At 43.1% G+C, this 25,757-nt stretch overlaps 1 protein-coding gene across 1 annotated transcript; it reads left to right on the top strand.

Moving 5' to 3' along the window:
* Positions 1 to 25,757, top strand: LOC131273849 (uncharacterized protein C2orf92-like). Its single transcript, XM_058277999.1, has 4 exons — positions 1 to 66; positions 21,575 to 21,688; positions 23,697 to 23,847; positions 25,335 to 25,757. The coding sequence occupies exons 2-4, from the start codon at positions 21,598 to 21,600 to the stop codon at positions 25,468 to 25,470; spliced, it is 378 nt and encodes a 125-aa protein (XP_058133982.1). The 5' UTR covers positions 1 to 66; positions 21,575 to 21,597; the 3' UTR covers positions 25,471 to 25,757.

The raw sequence follows: 25,757 nt of genomic DNA on the forward strand, positions 1-25,757 counted from the left end.
GTATTGATGAGAATTCTCCTAAATCAGAATCTCAGCTTCGTAATTTGGACAAAGTTGCCAGTAGCGGTAAGTGCAGAAGGGTAAAACTGGGGTCGGGGGTCGATAAGTAATACCCCCTCTTCATTTTTCCTGAATTCAGAACCAAATGTGCGTCTGCCCCAAGGGTCCGTGGATGGAGTGTAACTCTCTTCTAGAGAAACACTTGGCTGGAAGACGTGGGCGTTTCATCCCCATTAGGAATGTGTCCCGATCCCTGGCAGGGCTTAGAAACCCGTGGCTTCCCCCAAACCCCACCCGGGCTGCTTCATAAAATACCCAGCCTAGAGGAGCAGTTCAGATGCCAAAGAGCGAAAGACGACAGAAAAGAAAGGAGCCAGCTACACGGTCCGATTCCTTTTCCCAAACTCATGAGCCTAGGCCCTTCGCGCGCCGGGCTGGAGGGGCTGGCGAGGGGCTGAGTTCCCTCCCCCAGGGTTAGTCCAGAGGGGTCCTGTCCATCCCACGGGTGTGGGAAACGTGGTCCCTTCCCGCTGACGAGCTGGCCGCATTAGCCAGTGTGAGCCAAGGCGCGTCCTCCGGTTATGATGGCGGCAGATTGGCCTGGAAGACAGGCCAAGAGCGAGAACCCCGAGAGATATTTCTTTACTGAAAAGAATTTGGAAAGAAATAACGGGCCAAATGTGTCTCTGCCCAAGCTGGCAAATGCCTGGGTGCAGGGCTATGACCTCGGCCTGTGGCTGCCAAGCCTGGCGGTACAACAGGGAGGAGCAGGGCTGCGGAATGAGAAGAGCTCATTAAAAACCCGTATTCCTGGAGCCTCCGGAAGCTCTAGAAGTGGAGCCAGGAATATGCACATCTTTATGCATTCCCCACCCTTGTGTTTGAAACCATTGACTTAGCTGATTTTCTAAGATTAAATGACCACAGAACTCTCTTGAAAACGAAGTACTTCTAATATCCTTGTATTCGTCCTACCCATTTCCTTCTGCAAATTGCACAACAATCATGAGTTAAATATAACTGAACATCTCTTTGGTGCCTGGGTCTGCTTGGGAGAGGTGAGAGGATGATTTTGTACTTTGCACCACCTGCAGGCTAGAATGGCCTCGACGACACAGCCGGCAGCTTTGTTTCCTCTGTAAAGGCTACCCGGTTGTCCCAACACTGTTTTTTAAAAATACACCCTTGCTCCAGTGATGTGAAATGCCCCCTTTATCGTATACTACTTTCTACGCGTACTGAGTCTGTTCATGGGCTTTCTATTCTAATCCACTGGTCCATTTGTTGCTGTATACAGAGGATATGCCAGTACACACTGATTTAATTACAGAGGCCTAAATAGTAAGTCTTACTGTCTTGTAGGACTAGTCCCCGCTTTGTGTTTTTTGTTTTTTCAGTGTTTTCCTGTCTGTTTTTGCATGTTTGTTTTTCCATATACACTTTAGTATTAACTACCTAACTTCATTAAAAGTTTGTTGATATTTTTATTGCTATTGCAATAAATTTATAAATTTTCTTTAGGAGAACTGATGTTGAGTCATCCTGGGCTAGAAATGGGGATATCTTCCTATTTCTTCATGTTTACTTTTGGATCTTTCAGTGTGTGTTGAAGTTTTTCTCCTGTCTTGTTAATGTATTACTAAACATTTACTCTCCTATGTTGTTGCTATAAATGGGCTTCCTCTATGACTATATCCTCTACTTAGTTAATATTTTGGTATACGAAGGCAACTGATTTCTGTATGTTAATTTTATAACCTATTACTTTTATTAAATTCTAGGTATACTATTATAAAATCTTCAAATAGTGGTAGTTTTACTTCTTTACCAGTTATCATACCTCTGATTAATTTATTTATCATGCCTAATTGCACTGGCTAATACCTCCTAAATGGTCTTGAATAATAGTGGAGATATAACAGGCATCTTGCCTTTTTCCTGTTCTTAGAGGAAATCCTTCTAGTGTTTCCTATGTAAAATACTAGTTATAGGACTCATATGACTAAGATATTTATGTGTGTATGCATACATATATATGTGTATACATATACATGTGTATAGGCACAATACATACATATGGATATATACATATTGAGAATATATTTATTTCCATTTGCTTGAGTGTTTAATCAGGAAAGGGTATTAAATTTTATCAAAGATCTTTTCAGCATCTATGAAATGAATCACATGATTTTTTCCTTAAATCTATTAATAATACATTTGACAGTAATGGATTTCCTAATACTGAACCAACCTTGCAGTCTATAATATATCCCATTTGGTCATTGTGAGGTTTGGGGGGGGCAGGGGGCTAGTGACTGCTCAGTAGTATTGGGCCTGGGCCCATCTTCTGCCCTGTTTCGGCTGTTTCTCAGACTTCCCCCCTCAGAAGGGGGAAGTAGGGCTCTTTTAGCCTCCAAGGAGCAGCAGGCTGCAGGTCCCTTATAGACATGTAGACTGAGCCACAGTTTAGAGCTTTTAAATACTGATATGTAAGATTGGTGTTTTTCCAGTTGTACTCTTGTGATGTGACTGTTAGGTGTGGCTTGCCCGGGAGTGTACATTACAGTATCAGGACACTTCAGCCACTGAATAATGTACCTTAGCCCCTCGATAATAAAATGCAATTGTTAGTTGTTTAAGTATAATTATCTGGGGGAATAGACGCTTACTATCTAGCATGATCTTTCCATTTGTAAAACTGGCTCTTCAGTTGATAATTTTCAAATAAGAAATTTTTCTTTTTCTTTTAGGAGGAAATAGGACAGATTAAAAAATATGTCAGAATTAGTTTACAAAGTATCTCTTTTCTTTGCAAACATTTTCTAATCAGAAATTCATTGTATTGTATTTAGGGTTGTCCTTTTCCCCCTTTATACTTACTCTGAAATGACCGTAAGACGAATCATAACACTATCTGGTATGTTGACTAGTCTTCAGACAGGTGTCATTTCTCTCTGTCCACAATTCTTACAGAAAGCCAGAGGTAGCAGATCAAAAATCCTTATGAATTATAATATATTGTTCATATGGATACAAGTAGAATGTTTCCTTTGCTCAACTATCTCCTTTTCAATTGCATTATTATGGTTTTAAAATATGTTCACGAATTATGCGATAGCTCTCCTTCTAAGAGGTGAAGCTTAATCCCCCTCCCCCTGGATCGTGGACTGGATTTTGCAACTTGCTTCTAATGAATGGCATATGGCAGAAGTGACAGTGTGCTGCTTCACAGACTAAGCTATAAAAGACATGGAGGTTCCTGCCTTGCTCCCTCTTGGATCACTCACTGTGGGGAAAGTCAGCTGCCATGTTGTGAGGACACTCAAGCGTCCTAACAAGAGACCCTTGCGGCGAGGAACCCAGCCTTTCTGTCAACAGCCAGTGAGGGGGTAAGGCCTTCAGCCAACGGCCCTGTGCATGAGCCAGCTTGGAAGTGAACGCTCCAGTGCCCAGCAGCCTTCCCATAACTGTCGTCTTGGCTAACAAGAGCGGGTTTAGCTGACTGGTTGTGGCTCAGAGTTTCTCAGGAGATTTCAATCCAGATTGTACAAAATCAATTCTTTCACTCCTAGCTACTCATCTACTCAAGGACAGGCACTGTGTCCAGAGCATTTTTGTTCTCCAAGAGCTCACAGCTAATAAGGGAGCCAATCTAGTCAAGAAAGAATTATCGCATATAAATATGCCAAAATTTAAGATATTTTTAAAGTGCTTCAGTCTGTATTCACAAGGAGATGTGGGAGAATGAGAGAGAGGCAGACCTTTTGAGAAGGGTTTTTGAGTAGGGACAGTGAAGAAAGAAAAGAATTGAGATGGCCCTACCAACAGTGGTGAAGATTGCCCACCACAGGAGAAGGAGGCTGAGCAGCTGCATCCTCAGAGGCCAGGAGCAGCCTCTGCAGGGGCCAGGAAGTCCCAGACCACAGGCTGCACTGTGCAGCAGGACTGTTCTGCAAAAAAATCAGCGCTAAGAAGGTTTGGATGGGAAAGTTTGAGAAGCGAAGCGCCTTGTAAAAGGCGTACCCAGGTCTGTGGACAGCAACTCCAGCTAAGAGTGGCCTTGGGTCTACTGAAGGGAATCTAGTCCTCACCCAGGGTCACTGAGCAATCAGGTGCTGTCACTTCATCTAACCAAAGGCTCATTTCAATGCTCCAATCTCCTAAGAGTATTAATAACAAAACTCAGCAGAATTGTGGGAAGATGGTAGAGTAGGGAGCTCCAGGACTCAGTCCTTCCACCGGAGCAACTATTAAACCAATAGGAACTGTCCGAAACAACCATCTGAAACTCCAGAGGTCAGTAGGACACTGTACAGTATCCAGGCAAGAGTGGGAGGAAGAGGCAGGGAAATTACAGTAAAGAGCAGTAAACTGCTCTCTCCACCCTGAGGTTAAATTATCAGTGTCCATCCCCACCTCACAGCAGGAGCCATGGGAGCCAGTCCCTGCTAGCTCACTGGTGACAGACAGGAACATAAAAATCCTCTTCCCCAAGATTAGGGGTGGGTACAGCTGATTGCTGATCATGGCTTTTTTGTATATATATACACATACACACATATATATTTAAAGGTAGTTAGATTACACAAAATGTAACATACAAAAAAGGGATTCCTGCTCATGGCTTTTGATTAGCAACTACAGATCACTGGGGGCCCAGCTCTGAGGGCAGCCATTATTCCAGCCCACCCTGAACAAAGGACGGTGGAGGAGACTTTGAAACAGTATGCTTGCTCAGGGCTACGAGGGACAGTTAGTTGAAGGCTGCATTTGCTGAGCAGGTCAAGAAAGCTCAAGTGTGGGGAGGTGTGGAAGAAGCTCCCAGCACCCATCCTGACGCCTCCCGGGGCAGTTCGGAGCCTGTGTGTGCCCCCTTCTTAGGTTCCTGACCCTGTTTCAGATGGGAAACTCCTCTCCAGAGTGCCCAGTTAGAGACACAGCACTCACAGGTTTGTGGAGACTGATGATTGCAGGCAGGAATTTTATGGAGAAGCTCTCCCAACAGAGGGGTTCTGAAGAGACTTCAGCCTGCTTTGGAAGGTGGTAGATATGCCTTTATACAGTACATCAATGGGGGGGAAACGTTAGTCCATGGTTAGTCCATGGAGGGGGTTAGAGTCTGAGTACAGCCTGGGACCAATAAGGGGCTGTACAGTGAATCCTTCCCATGTATGGCTAGGGGATAGTGGGCTAGGAGGTAGGGTATGCTAGGAATGGGAAAGATCTGATGGTGCCTGGGCCCAGAAGGGGTAAGAGTCCTTATCTGCTCTGTTTCCACTGTGATATGGCTCCTTTATTCATTCTTGGAGGGAGATGTGCTGTCTTCCACCCTAGACTGTAGCTTGCTCAATCTATTGGAATGGAGTCACAGCCTTATGACCTGCTAATCATTGCAAACCTTGGAAGGGGGAACCTCTAACGTGTGTCCTCCCAGAATTTGCCCTCCAGGCAAAGCAGCTAGAGACAACAAAAGGAGTATAAGAAACTGTAGAGATGGAAAGTGTGGGGCAAAGCCTTGCCTGGGAGAGGAAGGGCTCTCTCCTGGATATAGAGGGGGCATTCAAACTCCTGTAAACAGGGCAACTCCAAAACAACTAACGAGCCCAAGTCCAGGACAGGACAGAGGCCCAGAGAAGGGGGGGGGGGGCCTGAACTCCATTTGCCTTGGGCAGACCTTCCTATTAGGATGGCTAAGCTCAAGAAAATCCCTGTCTCATCATCAACTGGTTAAAAAATCAGGGAATAAATTCCAGAGTTAACATTTTAAAATGTTAAAAATGTACATTGTGCAAAAAAAAAAAAAAAAAAGATTTTAAGACCAAAAAGGAAAAAGAAACAGGAAATGATTGCCCATCCAATGGAAGAGGAAAAAACCCAGAAAACAATGAAGACAATCAGAATGTGAACAAAAAAACAAAGACTTGGAAAAATGATCCTAAAAATGCTCAAGGGAATGAAGGGAAATGCAAAGAAAGAACTAAAAGATACCAGGAAAACAAGGAATGAGCAATATGAGAATCTTAGTGTTGGAGAAAATACGGCACTTACTGGGACATGGAGACTGAAATGACTATAGACAAAGATTTATTGAGACGCTCTCTCAACGGAGGGGGTCTGAAGAACACACTTCAGCCCCCCCACCAGCATGGTGGGGGCCTGAAGAGAGACTTCAGCCCACTCCTGGACGGGGGGACTTGAGTTTATGCAGAACTTTCCTAGGCAGGGGAATGATAGTTGGTGGGAGGGGGTTGAGGGTCCGAGTGAGGTGCAGGGGCCAAGAGGAAGCCCTGGAGGTGGAACTTTCCCTGACAGTGACTAGAAGATAGTGGGTTAAGGAGTTATGGTTTCTTGGCATGCTGCAGGAGCAGATGTTTCTTTGTTCTGTAGGAATTTTATCTCCCTCTGGTATGTAGGTAGGGAAGGTTTCCATTTCCCTTTACTCTGAGCCTCTATGTGGTTTCTTTGTTTAATCTTCAGGGAAGTGCCGTGCCCTTAGACATGTAGGCTTATGGGGGATGGGGTTAGCCTTTCTCCAATGCATATCAGGGGAAACTGAGCTACAGATTGTTAATTATTGCAAACCTCTAACACTTAGTAAAGAGATAGAAATTTTAGAAAGGACCTAAGCAGAACTACTGGGGTTGAAGATCACAATAATTGAAATGAAAACCTTCCCAGAAGGGTTTGAAAAGCAGATTGGAGCTTGCAGAAGAAAGAATCAGTGACTTAAAGACAAGAGTCACAGCCTGAAATGAGTCAGGCTGAGAAGCAGAAAGAAAAAAAAGAATGATAAAAAGTGAAAATAGCCAAAGATGCCTATAGAATACTGTTTCAGTTTGCTAGAATCTGCTTAGAGCAATGTACAGAAATGTGTTGGCTCTTATAATGGAACTTTATTAGGTTGAAATTTATAGTTCTGAGGCCGGGAAACTGTCCCAATCAAGGCATCATCAGAGATGCTGCCTCACCAAGCAGCTGCTGGTGATCAGGAACATGGCTGCAGCATCAGAAGATGCCCAGCTATCTTCTGTGCATAAGCAATCAGGCTTATGACTCATGTCTCCCTTCTCCTCCTTGTCTTATCTCTTTCAGCTTTTGGCTAAAGTGGCTTCTGTTAATTGTTCTGTTAATTCCAGCTTCTGAAGCTTTTTCTGTATGTGAGTCTCTGCATGTTTCTCCCATTTATAAAGTAAAAGGATTAGACCCACCCTGGGCCATACCCTACTGAAGTGATCTAATCAAAAGGAAGGTCCCTTAACTTAACCTAATCAAAAGTTTCCATCTGCAATAGGTTTATAAGCACAGGAAAGGATTAGCTCTAAGGACATGAACTTCTGGGGTCCACCCAGCTTCAAACTGTCACACACCATTGAGCATACCAATACATGCATTATGGGAGTCCCAGAGCAGAAGAGAGAGAAAAGGGCAGAAGGAATATTCAAAGAAATAATGATGGACAACTTATCAAACTTAGCAAAAGACATGAATATGCATATCTAAGAGCCCAGAGAACAAAAAACTGTATTAACATGAAGAAAAACAGACCCCATCATATATCACAATGCAAAGGACAAAGAAAAAGTTTTGAAAGCTATAAGAGAAAAGCAACGTGTTATGTACAAGTGAGTCCCAACTAGATTGAATACCAATTTCTCATGGAGACAAGAAGGAAGCCAGTTGATATATCAAATTGCTGAAAGAAAACAACTGTCTGGTGAGACTTTCTCTTAAAAATGAGGGAGAGATTAAGACATTCCCAGATAAACAAAAGCTGAGGGAGTTCATTATCACTAGACCTGCCCTACAAGAAGTACTGAAGGGAGTTCTTCAAACTAAAATGATAGGACACTAGACAGTGGTTCAAAGTGGCATAAAGAAATAAAGACCTCAGATAAAGGTAATCATTTGAATAATTATAAATGCCAGTATTATTGCAATGTATTATTTGGTATATAACTCCATTTCTTATTTTTTACAGGTGATAAAAGGCAAATGCATAAAAACTAGTGATAAATATATGGTTTCAACAATGTACAAAGATACAAATGTAAAAGTACAAAAAGGGGATGGAGGGATATGGGAAAAGTGTATGTATGCTATCAGAGTCAAGTTGGTATAAAACCATATATGACTGCTATATTTTAGGATGTTAAGTTTAACCCCATGGTAACCACAAAGAAAATATATGAAAAAATATATCCAAAAAGGGTAAGAGAAAGCATTCAATATGGTACAAAACAAAAAATCAAATAAATATAAAAGTACACATAAATGGAAGAATTGAGGGACAAAAATGTATAAGACTTGCAAAGGCTAAGTAGCAAAATGGCAAAAGAAAGTCCTGTGTTATCAGTAGTGACTTTAGCTGTAAATGGATTAAATACTCCAGTTAAAAGGCAGAGATTGCCAGAATGGATAAAAAAGGAAGACCCAGCTATATGTTGTCTGCAAGAGACTCACCTTAAATTCAAAGTTACAAGTACTTTGAAGGTGAAAGGATGGAAATATATATACATACCATGCAAGTATTACTAAGAAGAGAGCTGGGGTGAATTTACTCAGAAAAGCCTGCATTGAATCTCAGCTCTGTCCAGACCAAAATAAACAGCAAATGGAGATTGAAAGAGACACCTCCACTGAAATATTTGCCAAGGAACATCATCTGCTGGTCAGCTGGGAAACTGTAAGGAGAAAAACTGCTTTTAGGTCTCTCTTGTCCCTTTGATCTGGTCTGCACTCCATTATTGAGTTCCTGGCCTAATTTTGATAACTTGAGCTGGGAAATATTAAATATTAAAAACTTAGAATAAGCTGAACCAAATTTCAAAGAAGGCCTGTGAAACAAAACCACTATACAAGAGAGAGAAATTGACTATCAGGGTAAATTCACCAACATGTTCAGATGCTTAGACATCAGCAAAAAATTATGAGCCATGCTAAGAAACAGGAAGATTTGGCCCAGCCAAAGGAGCAAATAAAAAGTCATGACAAGACACAGGATTTAAAACAGTTAATCAATAATAATCACACAGATCTCCTAAATCATTTCAAGGATTTTGAAGGAAAATGTGACTAAAGAGATAAAGCCTGTTAAGAAGACAGTGGAAGAACATAAAGAACAATTTGAAAGCCTGCAGAGAAAGTAACAGATCTTATGAGAATGAAAAACACAATGGATTAGATTTAAAAATACATTAGATGCATATAACAGCTGATTTGAATGGATGGAGGACAAAACTAATGACTTGGAGGTCCAAGCATCTGAATTTGAAAAGACAGGAGAATAGAAAAAGAATGGAAAAAATGGAACAGGGTCTAGGGAATTGAATGACAACATGAAATACACAAACATACATGTTATCAGTGTCTCAAGGAGAAGAGAATGGAAAAGGGGCAGAAAGAATATTTGAGGAAATAATGACCAAAAACTTCCCAACCCTTATGAAAGACATAAATATTAATATCCGAGAAAGACAGTGCACTCAAAACAGAATAAATCTGAATAGTCCTAATCTGAGACACCCACTATTCAGAATATTCAGAGAGGGTTCCGAAAGCAGCAAAAGAAAAACAATGTGTTACATATAAGGGAGCCTCAATAAACTACATGTTTTCATCAGAAGCCATGGAGGTGAGAAGAAAGTGGTATTTTATATTTAAATTACTGAAAGAGAAAAATTGCCAGCCAAGAATTCTTTATCTGGCAAACTGTCCTTCAAAAGGGATGGGGAATTTAAAGTCTTCACAGACAAACAAAATGGAAAGAGTATGTTCCCAAAATACCAGATTTACAAGAGATTCCAAAGGGAGTGCTACTGACTGAAAGGAAAAAACAAGGGCAAGAGACAAGAAGAAGAGTGTAGAAATGAAGATTATTAGTAAGGGTAACTTAAAGGATAAGAAGACAGACAATAGTAAGATATGACAATGGAAATTCAAAGGATAAAATGGACAAATAAGTAATGCCTTTAAAGTAATAACACTGAATATTAATGGATTGAATTCCCCAATCAAAAGAAACAGACCGACAATGGATAAAAAATATATGAGCCATTGATATGCTGTCTACAGGAGACTCACCTCAGACTTAAGGATGCAACCAGCTTGAAAGTGAAAGGTTGGAAAAAGATATTCCACACAAATAGTAATTGGAAAAGATCTGGAGTAGTGATACTAATATCAGACAAAATAGATTATAAATGAAAAACTGTTATAAGGGATGAAGAGGGTCATTATATGTTAATAAAAGAGGCAATTCACCAAGAAGAAATAACTGTAATAAACATTTATGCACCTAACCTGGGTGCCCCAAGATATACAAGGTACACACTGGCAAAACTGAATGGAGAAATAGATGTCTCTACAATAATAGTTAGAAACTTCCATATACCACTCTAAGTATTGGATAGAATATCTGGTCAGAGGATAAATAAAGAAACAGAGAGCTTGACTAATATATTAAATGGTCTAGACCTAACATATCTATAGAGCTTTGCACTCCATAACAGCAGGACATACATTCTTTTCAAGCACTCATAGATCCTTCTCCAGGATAGAACATATGTTGGGTCACAAGACAGGTCTCAATAATTTTAAAAGACTGAAATTATACAAAACACTTTCTCTGATTATAATGGAATGGAGCTGGAAATGAGTAATGGATGGAAAAAAGAGGGAAAACTTATGAATGTACGGTATTAAACAGCACACTCTTAAATAATCCATGGGTCAAAGAATAAATTGCAAGAGAACTCATTAAGTATCTTGAGATTAATGAAAAGGAGAAGACAACAACATATCAGAACCTATGGGATACATCAAAGGCAGTGCTGAGGGAAATTTATAATTCTCAATTCTTACATTAAAAAAACAGAGCTAAAATAAAAGACATAACTACTGCAACACCTGGAGGAAATAAAAATGAAGAGCAAACTAATCCCAAACCAAGCTGAAGGAGAGAAATAATAAAGATCAGAGGAAAAATAAATGAATTTGAGAACTAAAAAAAACAAAACAAAACCAAAAAACAGAGGTAATCAACAAAACCAAAAGTTGGTTCTTCAAGAATATCAACAAAATCTTAGCTAGACTGACAAAAACAGAAGATGCAAATACATAAAATCTGAAATGAGAGGGGGGACATTACCACTGATCCTGCAAAAATAAGAGAGATCATAAGAGGATACTATGAACAACTGCATGCCAAAACACTAGAAAACATGGACAAAATGGACAAATTCCTAGAAACACACGAACAACCTACACTGATCTCAGAAGAAATAGAAGACCTCAACAAACCAATCACAAGAGTTCAATACAGTCATCAAAAACCTCCCAAAGATAGAAAACCCAGGATGAAATGGCTTCACAGGTGAATCTACCAATCATTCAAAGAAGATCTAATACCAATCTTGCTCAAGTTCTTCCAAAAACCTGAAGAGGAAGGAATGCTATCAAACTCATTTCATGAAGCAAACATCACCAGGTAAAGATGCTTTGAAGAAAGAAAATTACAGACCAATATCTCTAATGAATATAGAAGCAAAAATCCTCAACAAAGTTCTTGCAAATTGAATCCAAATACATATTAAAAGAATTATAGACCATGATCAAGTGGGTTTTATCCTAGGTATGCAAGGATGGTTCAACACAAAATCAATTAGTCTAATAAGCCACATTAATAAATTGAAGAAGAAAAATCACATGATCTTGATTGATGCAGAAAAGGCATTTGATGAAATACAGCATCCTTTCTTGATAAAAACAGTTCAAAAGATAGGAATAGAAGGAAGCTTTCTCAACACAGTAAAACACGCATCTGAAAAGCCCACAGCTAGCATTGTACTCAACAGTGAAAGGCTGAAAGCTTTCCCACTCATTTCAGGAACAAGACAAAGATGCCCACTGTCACCACTGTTATTGTGCTAGAAGATACAGCTAGAGTATTAGGCAAGATAAAGAAATAAAAGGCATCCAAATAGAAAAGGAAGAAGTAAAACTGTCACTATTTGATAATGATATCATCCTATATCTTGAAAATCCTGAAAAATCCACAACAAAGCTGCTAGAACTAAGATGAGTTCAGCAAAGTGTCAGGATACAAGATTAATTTGCAAAAATTAGTAGCATTTCTATACACTATTGATGAGCAAACTGAAGTCAGGAAAAAATTCCATTTATAATAGTGACTAAAATAATCAAATAGGAATAAACTTAACCAGGGACATAAAGGACCTGTACTCAGAAAACTACAAAACATTGCTAAAAATAAATAAATTAAATGAATGAATGAATGGATCGATGGATGAAAAAAATTTCTAAAAAAAAAAAAGACCTAAATAAATGGAAGGATATTCTGTGTTCATGAATTGGAAGACTAAATATAGTCAAGATGGCAATCCTACCCAAACCGATTTACAGATTCAACACAATTCCAATATATATCCCAACAACCTTTTTGCAGAAATGGGAAAGCCAATTATCAAATTTATTTGGAAGGGTAAGGGGCCCCACATAGCCAAACATGTCTGAAAAAAAGAACAGAGTTGGAGGACTCTCACTTCCTGACTTTAAAGCATTTACTTAGCTACAGTGGTAAAAACAGCATGTTACCTGCACAAAGATAGACAGATTGACCAATGGAACCAAACTGAGAACTCAAAATAGACCCTTATATCTATGATTAAGTGATTTTTGACAAGGCAATCAAGCGCACCCAGCTGGGCCAGATAAGTCTATTCAACAAATGCTGTGGGAGAAGTGGATATCCATATCCAAAAGAAAGAAAGAGGACACCCATCTCACATCTTATACAAAAATTAACTCAAAAGGGATCAAGAACCTAAATATAAAAGCCAAAATCATACAACTTCTAGAAGAAAATACAGGGAAATATCTTTTAGATCTTGAAGTGGTAGGTAATAGTTTTGTAAACCTTACACCCAAGCATCCAAAGAAAAATAGATAAGTCGGAGTTCTTCCAAATTAAACACTTTTGTTCCTTCCAAATATATACACAATGGAATACTATTTAGGTATGAGAAGAAATGAAGTCAGTATAAATATGACAACATGGATGAACCTTGAGGATATTATGTTGAGTGAAATAAGCCAGACATATAAGGACAAATATTGTAAGGTCCCACTAATAGGAGCTAAATATGGCGAGAAATCTTAGATAGGTAAACTCTAGAGTATAGGTAACCAAGAAATAGAATGTGGGTTGAGAATAGAAGCTGATATTCAAAGTATATATAATTTTTAGTAAGGTTTATTTTAAAAGCATGGAAATGAATAGAGTTGATGGTCACACATTATAGTGAGTGTAACTAACACTGCTGATTTATAAATGAGATTGTGGCTGAAGAGTGTACCTGTGGACATAGATATCAATTGAAAGTAGTGAATAATCTAGGGTATGTATAACATAGTGATTTCAGTAGTGGATGATGATTGTGGTTAAGAGCATAAATATAAGAATGTTCTTCTGTTACAAAGAGTTAAAAATATGGTGATACATGGGAAAATTATAACTAATGTAACTGATGGATGATAGTTAACAGTAATATTGTAATATTTTTGCAGCAATGGCAAAGAAGATATTAGATCAGTTCTGAGAGACAACTATAGAGGGGCATGAGGGGGGTATGGGATTTTTGCTTTTGGAGTAATGAAATCATCCTAAGGTTGACTGGGGTGATGACAACACAACTCTGTGATGAAATGAAAGCCACTGAACATACATGTTGAAAGGACTGTGCAAAGCATTGGGCTGTATAACACAGGGAATCCTGTGGTAGTAGATGGACTGTGGTTAACAGGACAAACATAAGAACGTTCTCTCCTGAATTCTAAAGAATGTTAATACAGTATATTAATAATCGGGTATGTTGGGAGAAAAATATACCAAATATAAGATATGAGCTATAGTTAGCAATATTTTGATGATGCTATTTCATAGTTTGTAACAAATATTTCGCAATATAAGGTGTTCGTGGTGGGGCGTTAAATGGGAGTCCTATATGATGATGTGCATATTTGTTTTTAAGTTCACAACTTTTACTATACACTTATTGTTTATGTATATAGCAGTTTGATATTGTTTATGAATTCCAAAAATAGATATTGGATTATGTTTGTGAACTGATCTGTTCCTCTGGGCATATTAGTTTGGGTTGGATTCAGAGGTTTCAATTTTACTTGATTAAATAATGGTTAAGGCTGTGATTGGGCCACCTTGGTGGGCTGGGACTCACAGAAAAAAATGACATGGCAGAGAAGAAAGAGTTTTAGTGATGGAGCCCTGGGAAGTAAATACACAGAGAAGCAGATATGTGAGGAAGGAAAGAAGGCTCCTTTAGACACGGCAGGGGCCCTGGAATAGAAATGAGCCATTAACTTGACAGTTTACAGCTGGCCTTCTGGAGAGAGCAGAGCAGCTGAGCCCAGAGAGAAACAAGCTCTGGGAGAGAAATGAGACTTATCTCAGCCTACAGCTGATATTGGAAGAAGCTGGGACCATGGAGCCCTAAGAGGGAGAGGAAGCCTGAACCCTTGCAGATGTCAACAGCCATCTTATTCCAACACAAGGCAAGAGACTTTGGTGAGGGGAGTAACTTACACTTAACGCCTGGTAACTATAAGCTTTTACCCCAAATAAATATGAAAGCCAGCAGATATCTCGTATTTTGCATCAGCACACCTTTGGCTAATACAATGTATATTCCTTTATGACTGATATACTTCAATAAAATTTATTTTAAAAAAAGAAGAAATGGAAGATCTCAACAGACCCACTACTAGTATAGTGATTGAATCTGTAATCAAAACCCACCCAACAAAGAAAAGCCCAGGTCCAGATGCTTCACAGGGACATTTTGCCAAACATTCCAAGAAGACTTAACTCCAATTCTGCTCAAACCCTTCTCAAAAATTGAAGGGAAGCAGATGTGGTTCAATTGATTGGGCTCTTGTCTACAATATGGGGGGTCCCGGGTTCAGATCCTGAGACCTCCTGGTGAAAATGAGCTGGCCCACGTGTGAAGAGCTGGCACAGCAAGATGACACAACAAAGGAGACATAGAGAAGGGACAATGGGAGGCACAGTGAACCAGAGAGCTGAGGTGGCTCAAGCGATTGAGTGCCTCTCTCCCACATCAAAGGCTCTGGGATTAGTTCCCAGTGCCTCCTAAAGAGAAGATGAGAAGACATGCAGACACAGAGAGCACACAGTGAATGGACACAGACGGCAGACAGTGAGTGCAAAAACATATTGGGGGGGGGGGGCAGAGAATGATTTTTTAAAAAATTGTAAAGACAGGAACTCTTCCTAATTAATTCTACAAGGCCAATATTTTACTCATATTGAAACCAGTTAAAGATATCACAAGAAAAGAAAATTACAGGCCAACATCTCATATGAATATAGAAGTAGAAATCCTCAGCAAAATACTAGCAAACTGAATCCACTAGCACATTAAAAGAATTAGACAACATGATTAATTGGGATTTATCCCTGGAAGGCAAGGGTGGTTCAACTTAAAATCAATTAATGTAATACACCACATAATAGAACAAAAGGGGGAAAACAGCATGATCATCTCAATTGATGCAAAATGCATTTTTTTCTGCTCCTAATTTTTTATTAGAGAAGTCATGAGCTTACAAAAAATAATGCTTAATTTGTAGAATCTCCATGCATCACCCCTCCACAAATACTTCACATTTTTGTGGAGTAATTGTTACAGATTATGAAAGAACATCATCAAACTATTTCCACTAACTAGATCCACAGCTATACACATTACTTTTATTTATTTATTTTTCTCTATTTTTTTAAAATGTTACATTAAAAAACTATAAGAGTTCCCAACATATCCCCCACCCCCTCACCCCACTCCTCTCAAATTAACAACCTCTTTCATCATTATGGGCTATTCATTGCATTTGGTGAATACATTTGACAAAATCCAGCATCGCTTCTTGATAAAAAACACTTAGAAAAATAGAAATAGAAGGAAACTTCTTTAACATGATAAAAGGCATATATGAAAAACCCATAACTAAAATCATGCTTAATGGTGAAAGTCTGAAAGCTTTCCCTCCAAGATCAAGAACAAGACAATGATGCCCCCTGACATCACTGCTTTTCAACATTGTGTTTGAAGTCCTTGCCAGAGCAATTAGACAAGAAAAAGAAAGAAAATGCACCCAAATTGAAAGGAAGAAGTAAAACTTTTCCTATTTGCAGATGACATGACTCTATATACAGTAAATTCTGAAAAATCAATTTTAAAAAAGTCCTTGAGCTAATGAATTAATTCAGCAAAGTGGCAGGATACAAGATCAATACCTGGGGAAGCAGATGTGGCACAACTGATAGAGCATCCGCCTACCATATAGGAGGTCCAGGGTTCAGTACCCATGGCCTCCTGGCCCATGTGATGAGCTGGCCCACAAGTAGTGCTGCTGTGTGCAAGGAGTGCCATGCCACACGGGGGTGTCCCCCACATAGAGGTGCCCCCCTCACAAGGAGTTTGCCCCGCAAAGAGAGCTGCCCCGTGCGAAAAGAGCAGCCCACCCAGGAATGGCACTGCACACATGGAGAGCTGACGCAGCAAGATGACACAACAAAAAAGAGACACAAATTCCTGGTGTCACCTGACAAGAATGCAAGTGGACACAGAAGAACACACAGTGAATAGAAACAGCAGATAATGGGGGAGGAGGTAGGAGAAATAAATAAAAATTAATCTTTAAAAATAAAAAAAGATCAATACCTGAAAATCAATAGTATTTCTAAACACAAGCAATAAACACTCAGAAGAAGAAATCAAGAAAAAAATTCCATAAAAGAATCATATATCTAGGAATAAATATAATGAAGTATGTAAAGGACTTGTACACAGAAAACTACAAAACATTGTAAAAGAAATCTAAGATGACAAATAAATGGAAGGACATTCCATGTTCATGTATTGGGAGACTAAATATTGCTGAAGATGTCTATCCTACCCAAAGCAATTTATAGATTCAACACAATCCCAATCAAAATTCCAACAACCTTCTTTGCAGAAATGGAAGAACTAAACATCAAATTTATACAGAAGGGTAAAGGGCCCCGAATAGCCAAAGTCATCTTGGAAAAGAAAAGTGAAGTTGGAAGACTCATACTTCCTCATCTTAAAACTTATTATAAAAGCCACAGTAATCAAAACAGCATGGTATGGCAGGAGGACAGACATGTGGATCAATGGCATCAAATTGAGAGCTCAGAAATAAACCCTCACATTTATGACCAACTTATTATTTACAAAGACCACTCAATTGGGAAAGACAAATGTCTTTGACAAATGTTGCTAGGAAAACTGAATCTCCATATTCAAAAGAAAGAAGGAGGACCACTACCTCACACCACATACAAAAATCTAATAAAAGGGGATCAAGGACCTAAATATGAGAGCCAAAACTATCAAACTCCTAGAAGAAAATGTAGGGAAGCATCTTCAGGACCCGTGCTAGGCAATGGTTTCTCAGACTTTACACCAAAGCACAAGCAACAAAAGAAAAATAGACAAATGTGACCTCATCACAATGAAATACTTTGTGCCTCAAAAGTCTTTCTCATGAAAATAAAATGACAGCCTACACAATGGGAGAAAATATTTGGAAGCCATACATCTGATAAAGTTTTAAGATTTAGAACATATGAAGAAATCTTTCAACTTAACAACAATTAGACAAACAACCCAATTAAAAAATAGGCAAAAGACTTGAATAAATATCTCTCCAGAGAAGATACACACATGCCTATAAAGCATATGAAAAGATGTTCAATATCATTAGCCATCAGGGAAATGCAAATCAAACCCACAATGAGATACCATTTCATACACATTAGAATGCCTACTATTAACAAACAGAAAATTACGAGTTTTGGAGAGGATGCAGAGAAATAGGACCTCATTCATTGCTGGTGGCAATGTAAAATGGTACAGCTGCTGTGGAAGACAGTTTGGCTTCAGAAAGTTAAGTATAGAATTACCACGTGACCTGGCAATCCCACTATTATGTATATTCCCCAAAGAATTGAAAACAATGATTCGAACAGATATTAGCACATTGATGTTCCTAGTAGCATTTGCACAATACCCAAAAGATAGAACCAACTTAAATGTCCATCAACAAAAGAATGGATAAATAAAATGTGGTATATACACATAAAGGAATATCATTCAGCTCTAAAAAGGAATGGGGTTCTGATACATGCGACAGCACTGTTGAACCTTGTAGACATTATGTTTTTAAGTGTAATAAGCCAGACACAAAAGGACAAATACTGTATTATCTCACTGATTTGAAATAATTAGAATAAGCAAACTCAGAGAGTCAGAATCTAGAATATAGGTTATTAGCGGATGGGGTGGGGTGGGAAATGGTAAGTTAAGGCTTGAAAATGTACAGAGCTCCTGTTTGGAATGAAGGAAATGTTTTTGGTAATGTATGGTGGTGATAGTAGCACAACATCGTGAATATAATCAACAGCACTGAAATATATATCTGAATGTGGTTAAAAGGGGGAAAGTTAGGTTGTGTATGTCACCAGAATAAAATTTTAAAAAAATATCCATGGAACTGCACTACACAGTGAATCCTAAGTGAAACCATGGACTATAGTTAATAGTACAACTATAAAAACGTGTTCTCATCAATTGTAACAAATGTACCAAAATGATGGAAGATGTAAATAATAGGGCAGTATATGGTTATTTTATATTTTATGCATGATTGTTCTTTAAACCCACAACTTTTTAATGGAAAAAAAAAAAAAGAGAAATTATGAAGATGGAAGACTTCAACTTTTCCTTGAGTGCAAAGCCAACATTTCTTGTTTCTGGGCCACTTAGAATTTTATGTGGTTGATTGATGATGTGGAATGCATCTCACCATGAAGGATAGGGAGATTTGCTTATCATTGCTTGCTCTTGTAATGGTTCTCTTACAGTTAATGGTTTTATAATGTTGAAAAGAAGTTTGGAAATCACACTAATTATTTGTTAAAGCTTGATGATTGTGCCTATTTTTTCCCAAATAGAAGAGTCCAATAAATGATCAAAGTATCACATGTGAAAAACACCACTCAAACTCTCCAAAGAACTTTAGGTAAAAGAGAGCTTATGATCATGTTGATGATAAATCAGTATTACAGTGGCTTCTAATTCTGGGATATTTTTTCTCATGGTGTAGGGGAGAAGGAAAGTCAACTTTGTGTTCACATGACAAGTTTATCTTGTCACAGATCTGAAAGAGCAAAGCAAACTCAGTCCCTTAATGAACTGACTGCATGTTACACAGAGTTTTCTGTCTGTGGTTGTTAATCTGTGGGCTCTGATTGGACAAGCGGCATTTCCAAAGTCAAGTAATTATGAATCATAGTACATTGGGAGTTTTCTCTCCTTTCGAAAGCAAATTGAATAAGGAACAAACGATCTTTTTTCCCAGGAATAATCAGGACCTCACGAGGTTGTCCTCACACACCCACGTGAGAGTCTTAAGGACATGGCACTGCTCCCTGCCCCTTGTGATTTACCAAGCTCATCCCAAGGCTGCCCCTGGGGCTTTCAGAGGTCCCCCATCCAGGCTGGGCAGGTGGGGAGGGCTCCCTCCTGCAGCCTGTTGAACTCTTCTGGGGGCGAGGGCCTCGCTGCTCCCCCCCTTCCCACGCCCTCTGCGAGCTACTTTCTAACTGCTGAACAGCGGTCAAGCATCTTCCCTGGAGCTTCTAGTTTGCTCCCTGGAACTTCTCAGCACCTCTGGTCTCCTCCAGCCAGTCCTGCCTCCGGCGGAGGCAGCTGTCTTTGTCTCCTGCTCTCTCCAAGCTAAACTCGGTTCCTTTGACAGGTCTCTTACGCAAATGACTCAAAGAGAGTGAGTGGCAGGGGTGCAAACATTTCCGGTTTTCAACCCTGTCCTTTTTCTGATAAACCATTTTGCAGGCCCTCTATCAATAAACGAATACTTCAATGCTGGCGTTTCTGCTTTGTCCTTGCAATTGCAGAGACATTTCTTATCGTCCTCTGTGGCTTATAAACTATTCTCATGAACATTTTGCCATTTAAATTTTCAACAAGTAGGTTTTATTGTTACCGGAGTCTATCTAGATTTTTGGCTATGCTGCAGAAATGAATTTCAAGAGCACACCAGGTCAGTTAGGCCAGTAATTTATTTAGGTAGGGAGGGAAGAGAAATGGGAGAAAATAAGAGAAAATAACAGAGCAAGGGTCCCAGGTAGTGGGAAGGGGAAGAAGAGGGCTGATTTACAAGCTACAGCTCCTCATTATAGATCATAAATCCCCAGGGTTACTTGCGTGGCCCCGTGGCAGAGGGAAAATGGCGACCACGGCTTGCAGAGGGCAGGACAGGTCCACGGGCGGAAGAGTAAGGCGCGCGAGCAGGGCTCCGGTTTGTGCCTCGCTTTTAAACTGTTAATTATTCCGCCCCTTTGCTAAAGGCAGGGCGGGGGCTCCAGCTGTTTGCGGTTTGGATTATTCCCCCACCCGTCAATCCCTTAGAGAGGACCCAACGATAAAGTGCAAGAGAACGTCCGGGCTTTGCCTGTTCTCAGGAAGGAGTCTTTGTTCTAGGTAGCAGAATCCCCCAGCAGCCCTCTTGGGGGTTCCAGGTATCCATGTGGACTCTCTGTCAGGTTCCAGATTTGTCTATTAATTCCCTATCTTATTAGCCTGCTTCATTATTATCTCTATAATTGTAAATGTGCAAACTATATTTTATACAAGTAGAAGTGGGCTCAGAGAAGCTCTCACTAGGGTCCTCTATGAGTGACCCCCCCCTCCCACCAACTGGCAGCAAGAGTATCACTTGGGATTGATGAGAAATGCACTTTCTCAGACTCACCCTAGACCTACTAAGCCAGAACCTTGGGTGGTCTGCAATGTATTTTTTTTTTTTTAAAGATTTATTTATTTAATTCCTCCCCCCTCCCCCGGTTGTCTGTTCTCTGTGTCTATTTGCTGCGTCTTGTTTCTGTCCGCTTCTGTTGTCGTCAGCGGCACGGGAAGTACGGGCGGCGCCATTCCTGGGCAGGCTGCACTTTCTTTCGCGCTGGGCGGCTCTCCTTACGGGGTGCACTCGTTGTGTGTGGGGCTCCCCTATGCGGGGGACACCCCTGCGTGGCATGGCACTCCTTGCGCGCATCAGCGCTGCGCATGGGCCAGCTCCACACGGGTCAAGGAGGCCCGGGGTTTGAACTGTGGACCTCCCATGTGGTAGACGGACGCCCTAACCACTGGGCCAAGTCCGCTTCCCTGCAATCTATTTTTAACAAGCCTTCCAGGTGATTCTGAAGCCGGCTCAACTTTGAGAACCATGTGCGTCAGTGTATGGGTGGATCACATAGGAATTTATTTTATTAAAAAAACAACAACAAAACACCAATGTACAGTAATACATTTGGACTCTTCTCCAAAATCCTCCCTAGTTCCTCAGTTTGATGGTAGTGGAAGTTACTTTCATTATAATACCAGATGAACAAGTTTCACCATCTTGTCTTTAGCAGGTGACGTTGATGGGGAAAAGATGTATAAAAAGCCCTATCCATTCTTCAGGAACGCGAAGGCGTGGCTGTCTCCTCCAGATAATGGAGAGGAGGAGCCAGCCGCGCGTGCAGGTAAGCCACCGCTGGGACCCTCCTGAGATGCTTGAGTGCAGGTAACTCTGAAATGTGTGTGCCCTTGCACGGCAGTTTAACTGAACAGAAGGCAGCACGTCTCCTGCTCCACCTCTCTCAGAAAGTGCTGCTCTTGGGTGGTTGCTGAGCGGCGAGGGCCGCTGTCAGCTGGACACCGGCTGTCCGCACGCGGCCCGAGTCCAGGCCCCTCAGCCCAGCGTGCTGGGGCGCAGCCCAGGGCCCCTCCCTCCACAGCGTCTGCTCCCCGCTCCTACCTCCCGCAAGTGGGGAGCCGAGCACAGGCCTTCCTGGCCAGACGCGAGGCCCTGAAGAGGACCACTCCATCCGCCTCGCGAGGCCGGAGAAGGCCCCGGACGGCTTCTCCTCGGGGGAACGGGCGGTTTCTGCTCTGGTCTGCCCCGGCTCCCAGCCCCGCGCCCCGGGCTGGTCTTCTGCTGCTGACGCGGGAGCCTTTGCGCCCAGCGGGCAGCACACCAGGCGCAGGGGCGCCCGTCCGCCCGGCCCTCTCTGCGGCGCCGTCCGTTTGGCACGGTTGCTGCTGTGTCCCGAGACTCCAACCCGTGTCTCCTGCAGCTGCTCTGGGGCAAGCCACACCTCGGAGTGCCGCCTGCGAGGTGGGGGGCCAAGCGCCCCCACACCCAGGGTGCAGGAAGTAACGGCCACCGCGCTCCCCTCAGCCAGGCCAGCCTCCAGACTCCTGCTCTGAGCGAGGCCTCGTGGCCGCCTGCTCTGCCCCGGCTCCCCTCGCAAACCTTCCGTGTGTGCACAGGGGCCAGCCGGCCAATATTCAACATTTCATCCCAGATATTTTTTCTGAGACCCGAAGAAGGTCCTATCAGGATAAATAGCTATCTTGTTTTATTTAAAAGAGGAAATCTTAGTTTTGGATTAGAGTGCAAAAAGTGACAACCCAGAAAAACACTAAAAAATTATAAAAACGCTACGACATTGAATAGACACACAGACTTGAAAATATTTGTGAGGAAAAGTTTTCCAGGGAGTTCAACTTAAAATTCACTTGCACAGCTTGATTCTTAATCACTGCTGACTGGACGTTACAGAAGGCAGTCCTGCCAGCCCGTAGACCCAGGGCCTCCGCCGGCAGCCAGGAGCGCCTCTGCCATCAGGGGCCCAGTGCAGAAGGAAACGGAGGCCCCTTGCTGAAAATAGAGGAATAGTCAAGACGGTGACGCCAGAGCATTAAAGTGAGCTCAGGGCGCTACACGCCGGCCGCGGTCAGCGCTCCAACTCAGGAGAGCCGACGGCCGGGTCTGCGCCGCGCGGGCCAGGGAGAGGCCACGGCCCCTCTGCGTTGGCCCCCGTGTCCTCCCGGCCTCCACCGTCCTTCACTTAGGAAGTCACGAGCCAGCACCTGGCTCTAGGCACATCTCATCGCTTCCTTTTCCCCTTTCGATCATTGCAAGTCGAGTGACGGGAGCTGCAGGGGACGGCCACGCCAGCTGGGCTCCTTCCTCGGCTCGTTCCACGGCCTCCCTCGAGATTCCTGCCAGGCCCCGAAGGCTGGAAGTCCTCCTTGTCGTCCCTGGTTCAGGACAGACTTAAAATCCCCCCAGACCTACACTCGAGCGGCAGAGCGTGCGTGGAGTAGAATGTCCCGATTCCATGCGGGGCTGGGGGCTTGGGGGGCCGGGAAGGAGGGGAAGGCGGCCGAGAACTTGAACCACGGCTGTGTGAAAAGCTTCAGCTGAACATCTGCCTTTATTCTTCAAGGCCTGAGCAGCAGGAGCTTTTCACCCGTGTAGAGCCTGCCTCCACCTCCCCACCCACACCCTCCTCTCCTCTCCTCACCTCCTACCAATGTTCTTGCTACTTTGCTGCTTGCCCGCCCGCGCCCCCAGACTCCCCCCTCCAGCCCCCACCAGACACAGGCGTCGGCTGCCCCGAGAGGGTTTCTGCAGCGGAGGTGGAGAGGCGCGGCTCTCCACGCCCGCAGCGCCACCACTCTCTGCTCTGCTGTCTTGTTTAGAGGTCCCACAGGAGAACCTGCCGTGCGCGCAGACTCTGCATTTCCTGCAGAGGAACATCGTCGTGGCTGCCGTCTCGGTGGCCGGGATCCTGGTGGTGACGGTGGCGCTGCTGCTGCTGCTAGCCCAGTATGGCCGGGGGCGGCGCGCACGGTGAGTAGCCCTGAGCGCGGCCTTCCTTCCACCGACGCGCGGGGGCTCCCGCCCGGTGGTTCCTGGAGACCCCGGGTTTGTGAGGAAGGCGGGGGTCTCCAAGCTGGGGGGTGTCTCGGCCTCACCTGGCACGCTCCCAGGTCTCGGGGCTGTGGGGATGTCGCGGCCAGGCCGGGATTTCGAGTCCGTGCCTAGGCCAGGCTGGCTCTGACGGCCGCTGCAGGTGGCCGGGCTGTTGCTGTACGGAGAGCACTTAGAAAAGCCTGGTGACCGAAGACGGATGGCCTCTGTGAAAGACCGGAAAATTGACAGATTGATGTAGAAAAGAAAGGAAGGGCACAGCGAACAGGCAGGGAAGGCGGAGGCTGCGGGGCAGATGAGCACGGGGCCGAATTCATCTCGTCACGTGGTGCAGGACGCTAGTGGTGAGGCGTCGAGTGTGCCGTGGCCACCCCCGGCCCTCCCCCGCCCTGCAAAGGCGGGGTCAGTGCCTGGCACAGCAGGGCCCTCCCGGACACTGCCCCAGAGCCTGTGACTGCACCAGTTGCTGAGTCTCCTGGGGAGAGGGTGCTGGCACAGAGGCACAGCCCGTGGCAGCTACTAGAAAGCAGGCAGTTGCCAAGTGGAGCTGGAGGTGGCAATTGCATCTCAAAATGACATGCCTTATTCTGTGTCTCTTGGGACCCAGAGGGCAGAGTAGGGCCCCACAGGGCCATGGGGTCCTGCTCAGCCCCGTGGGGAACGCTGAGCTTGTCCACAGGGAGAGGGGCAGGGGTGTGTGGCGAGGGAGCACATGCCAAAGCCCACCCCCAGCCACTCTCCAGCTCTGAGGCTGCCGCATTTAAATCTCCCAGTGAGAGTGGCCTTGCTGTCCCTGCTGAGTCCTTTAGAAGGCTCCCAGGATCAGGTCTGAGTAGTTTTAGACTGACCTTGGCTCCTGCGTCTGCAGAGACAATAAATGTAAATTCTGCCTTAAAACTAAACAAAACAACAAAAGCCCGCAAAGGCTCCGGGGTGGGTTTCCCGTTCAGGGCGGTCACCTGTTCAGCTTCCTCCTCTGAGCCAGAAACGGGCGCCTGAAGGTGACAGAAGGTGGAGACAGCATTTAGAGAGCTCCGGTGGTAGCCTGACCCCGCCACCCTTGTGACCCGGCCCAGCCATCAGACCGGCTGTTTCCTTCCGTGCCTCTCGGAGGTGCCAAAGGGAGGTGTGAGGCTGCGGCCGCGGCCCACAGAGAAGAGACGAAGGGTGAAAAGAGACGAAGGGTGGACGGCCCAGAGTAGTTACAGGCAGGGTTGGAATGGAGCTTCCCAGCGTCTCCGTGCTGCCCAGAGGCAGAAGGAATGTCCTGTACAACAGACCCTCCTGGGGGAAGCAGCATTCCCAGCCGTCACCAACGGCAGCTCCGACCACTGCCCCTAAGGTCGACGACAGGGATTCGTGTATATTTGGTTGTTCAATATGGCTTTTGCTGTGTTTCGTTGTAGAGAGCCTCCCACAAGTACGACATACAATATTTTTATAATGAATGGAAAGACTTGGTGGCAAAAGTTGCAGGAACACGCAAATCCCAGAAAATGTGTGGAAAAACAGAAACAACTGAACTACAACTCCTGCATCTAATCCAGGTCGTGGGACTGCTCAAGTCCGCACTTAGAGCTGTGATGTGAGGATATTCTGAATCCAGACACCGTGAAGTGGCAACTAGATTTCTGGCTGTGGGGTGTACTCTACAGAATGTTTACTCTCTGGTCCCCATCTTGAAAGGACCAAGGGACGTGTTTTGCCACAAAATGCTTATGGCCATGGCACTAGTACTTGTGCAGCCTGTGCAGGACCCAATACATTTACCCAAAGCCGAACCCAAGGAACCAGGGATTTATTTCTTTATTAAAGCATTGATTCATCGA

This window comes from Dasypus novemcinctus, chromosome 17, assembly GCF_030445035.2.
Source record: "Dasypus novemcinctus isolate mDasNov1 chromosome 17, mDasNov1.1.hap2, whole genome shotgun sequence".
NCBI lineage: Eukaryota > Metazoa > Chordata > Mammalia > Cingulata > Dasypodidae > Dasypus > Dasypus novemcinctus.

Excerpts from the sequence above, each read along its gene's own strand:
- LOC131273849 (XM_058277999.1), top strand. The coding sequence starts at position 21,598 with ATGTATAAAAAGCCCTATCCATTCTTCAGGAACGCGAAGGCGTGGCTG. Across the intron at positions 21,689-23,696 it reads GGAGCCAGCCGCGCGTGCAG|AGGTCCCACAGGAGAACCTG; the intron begins GTAAGCCACCGC and ends TGTCTTGTTTAG. Across the intron at positions 23,848-25,334 it reads GGCCGGGGGCGGCGCGCACG|AGAGCCTCCCACAAGTACGA; the intron begins GTGAGTAGCCCT and ends GTTTCGTTGTAG.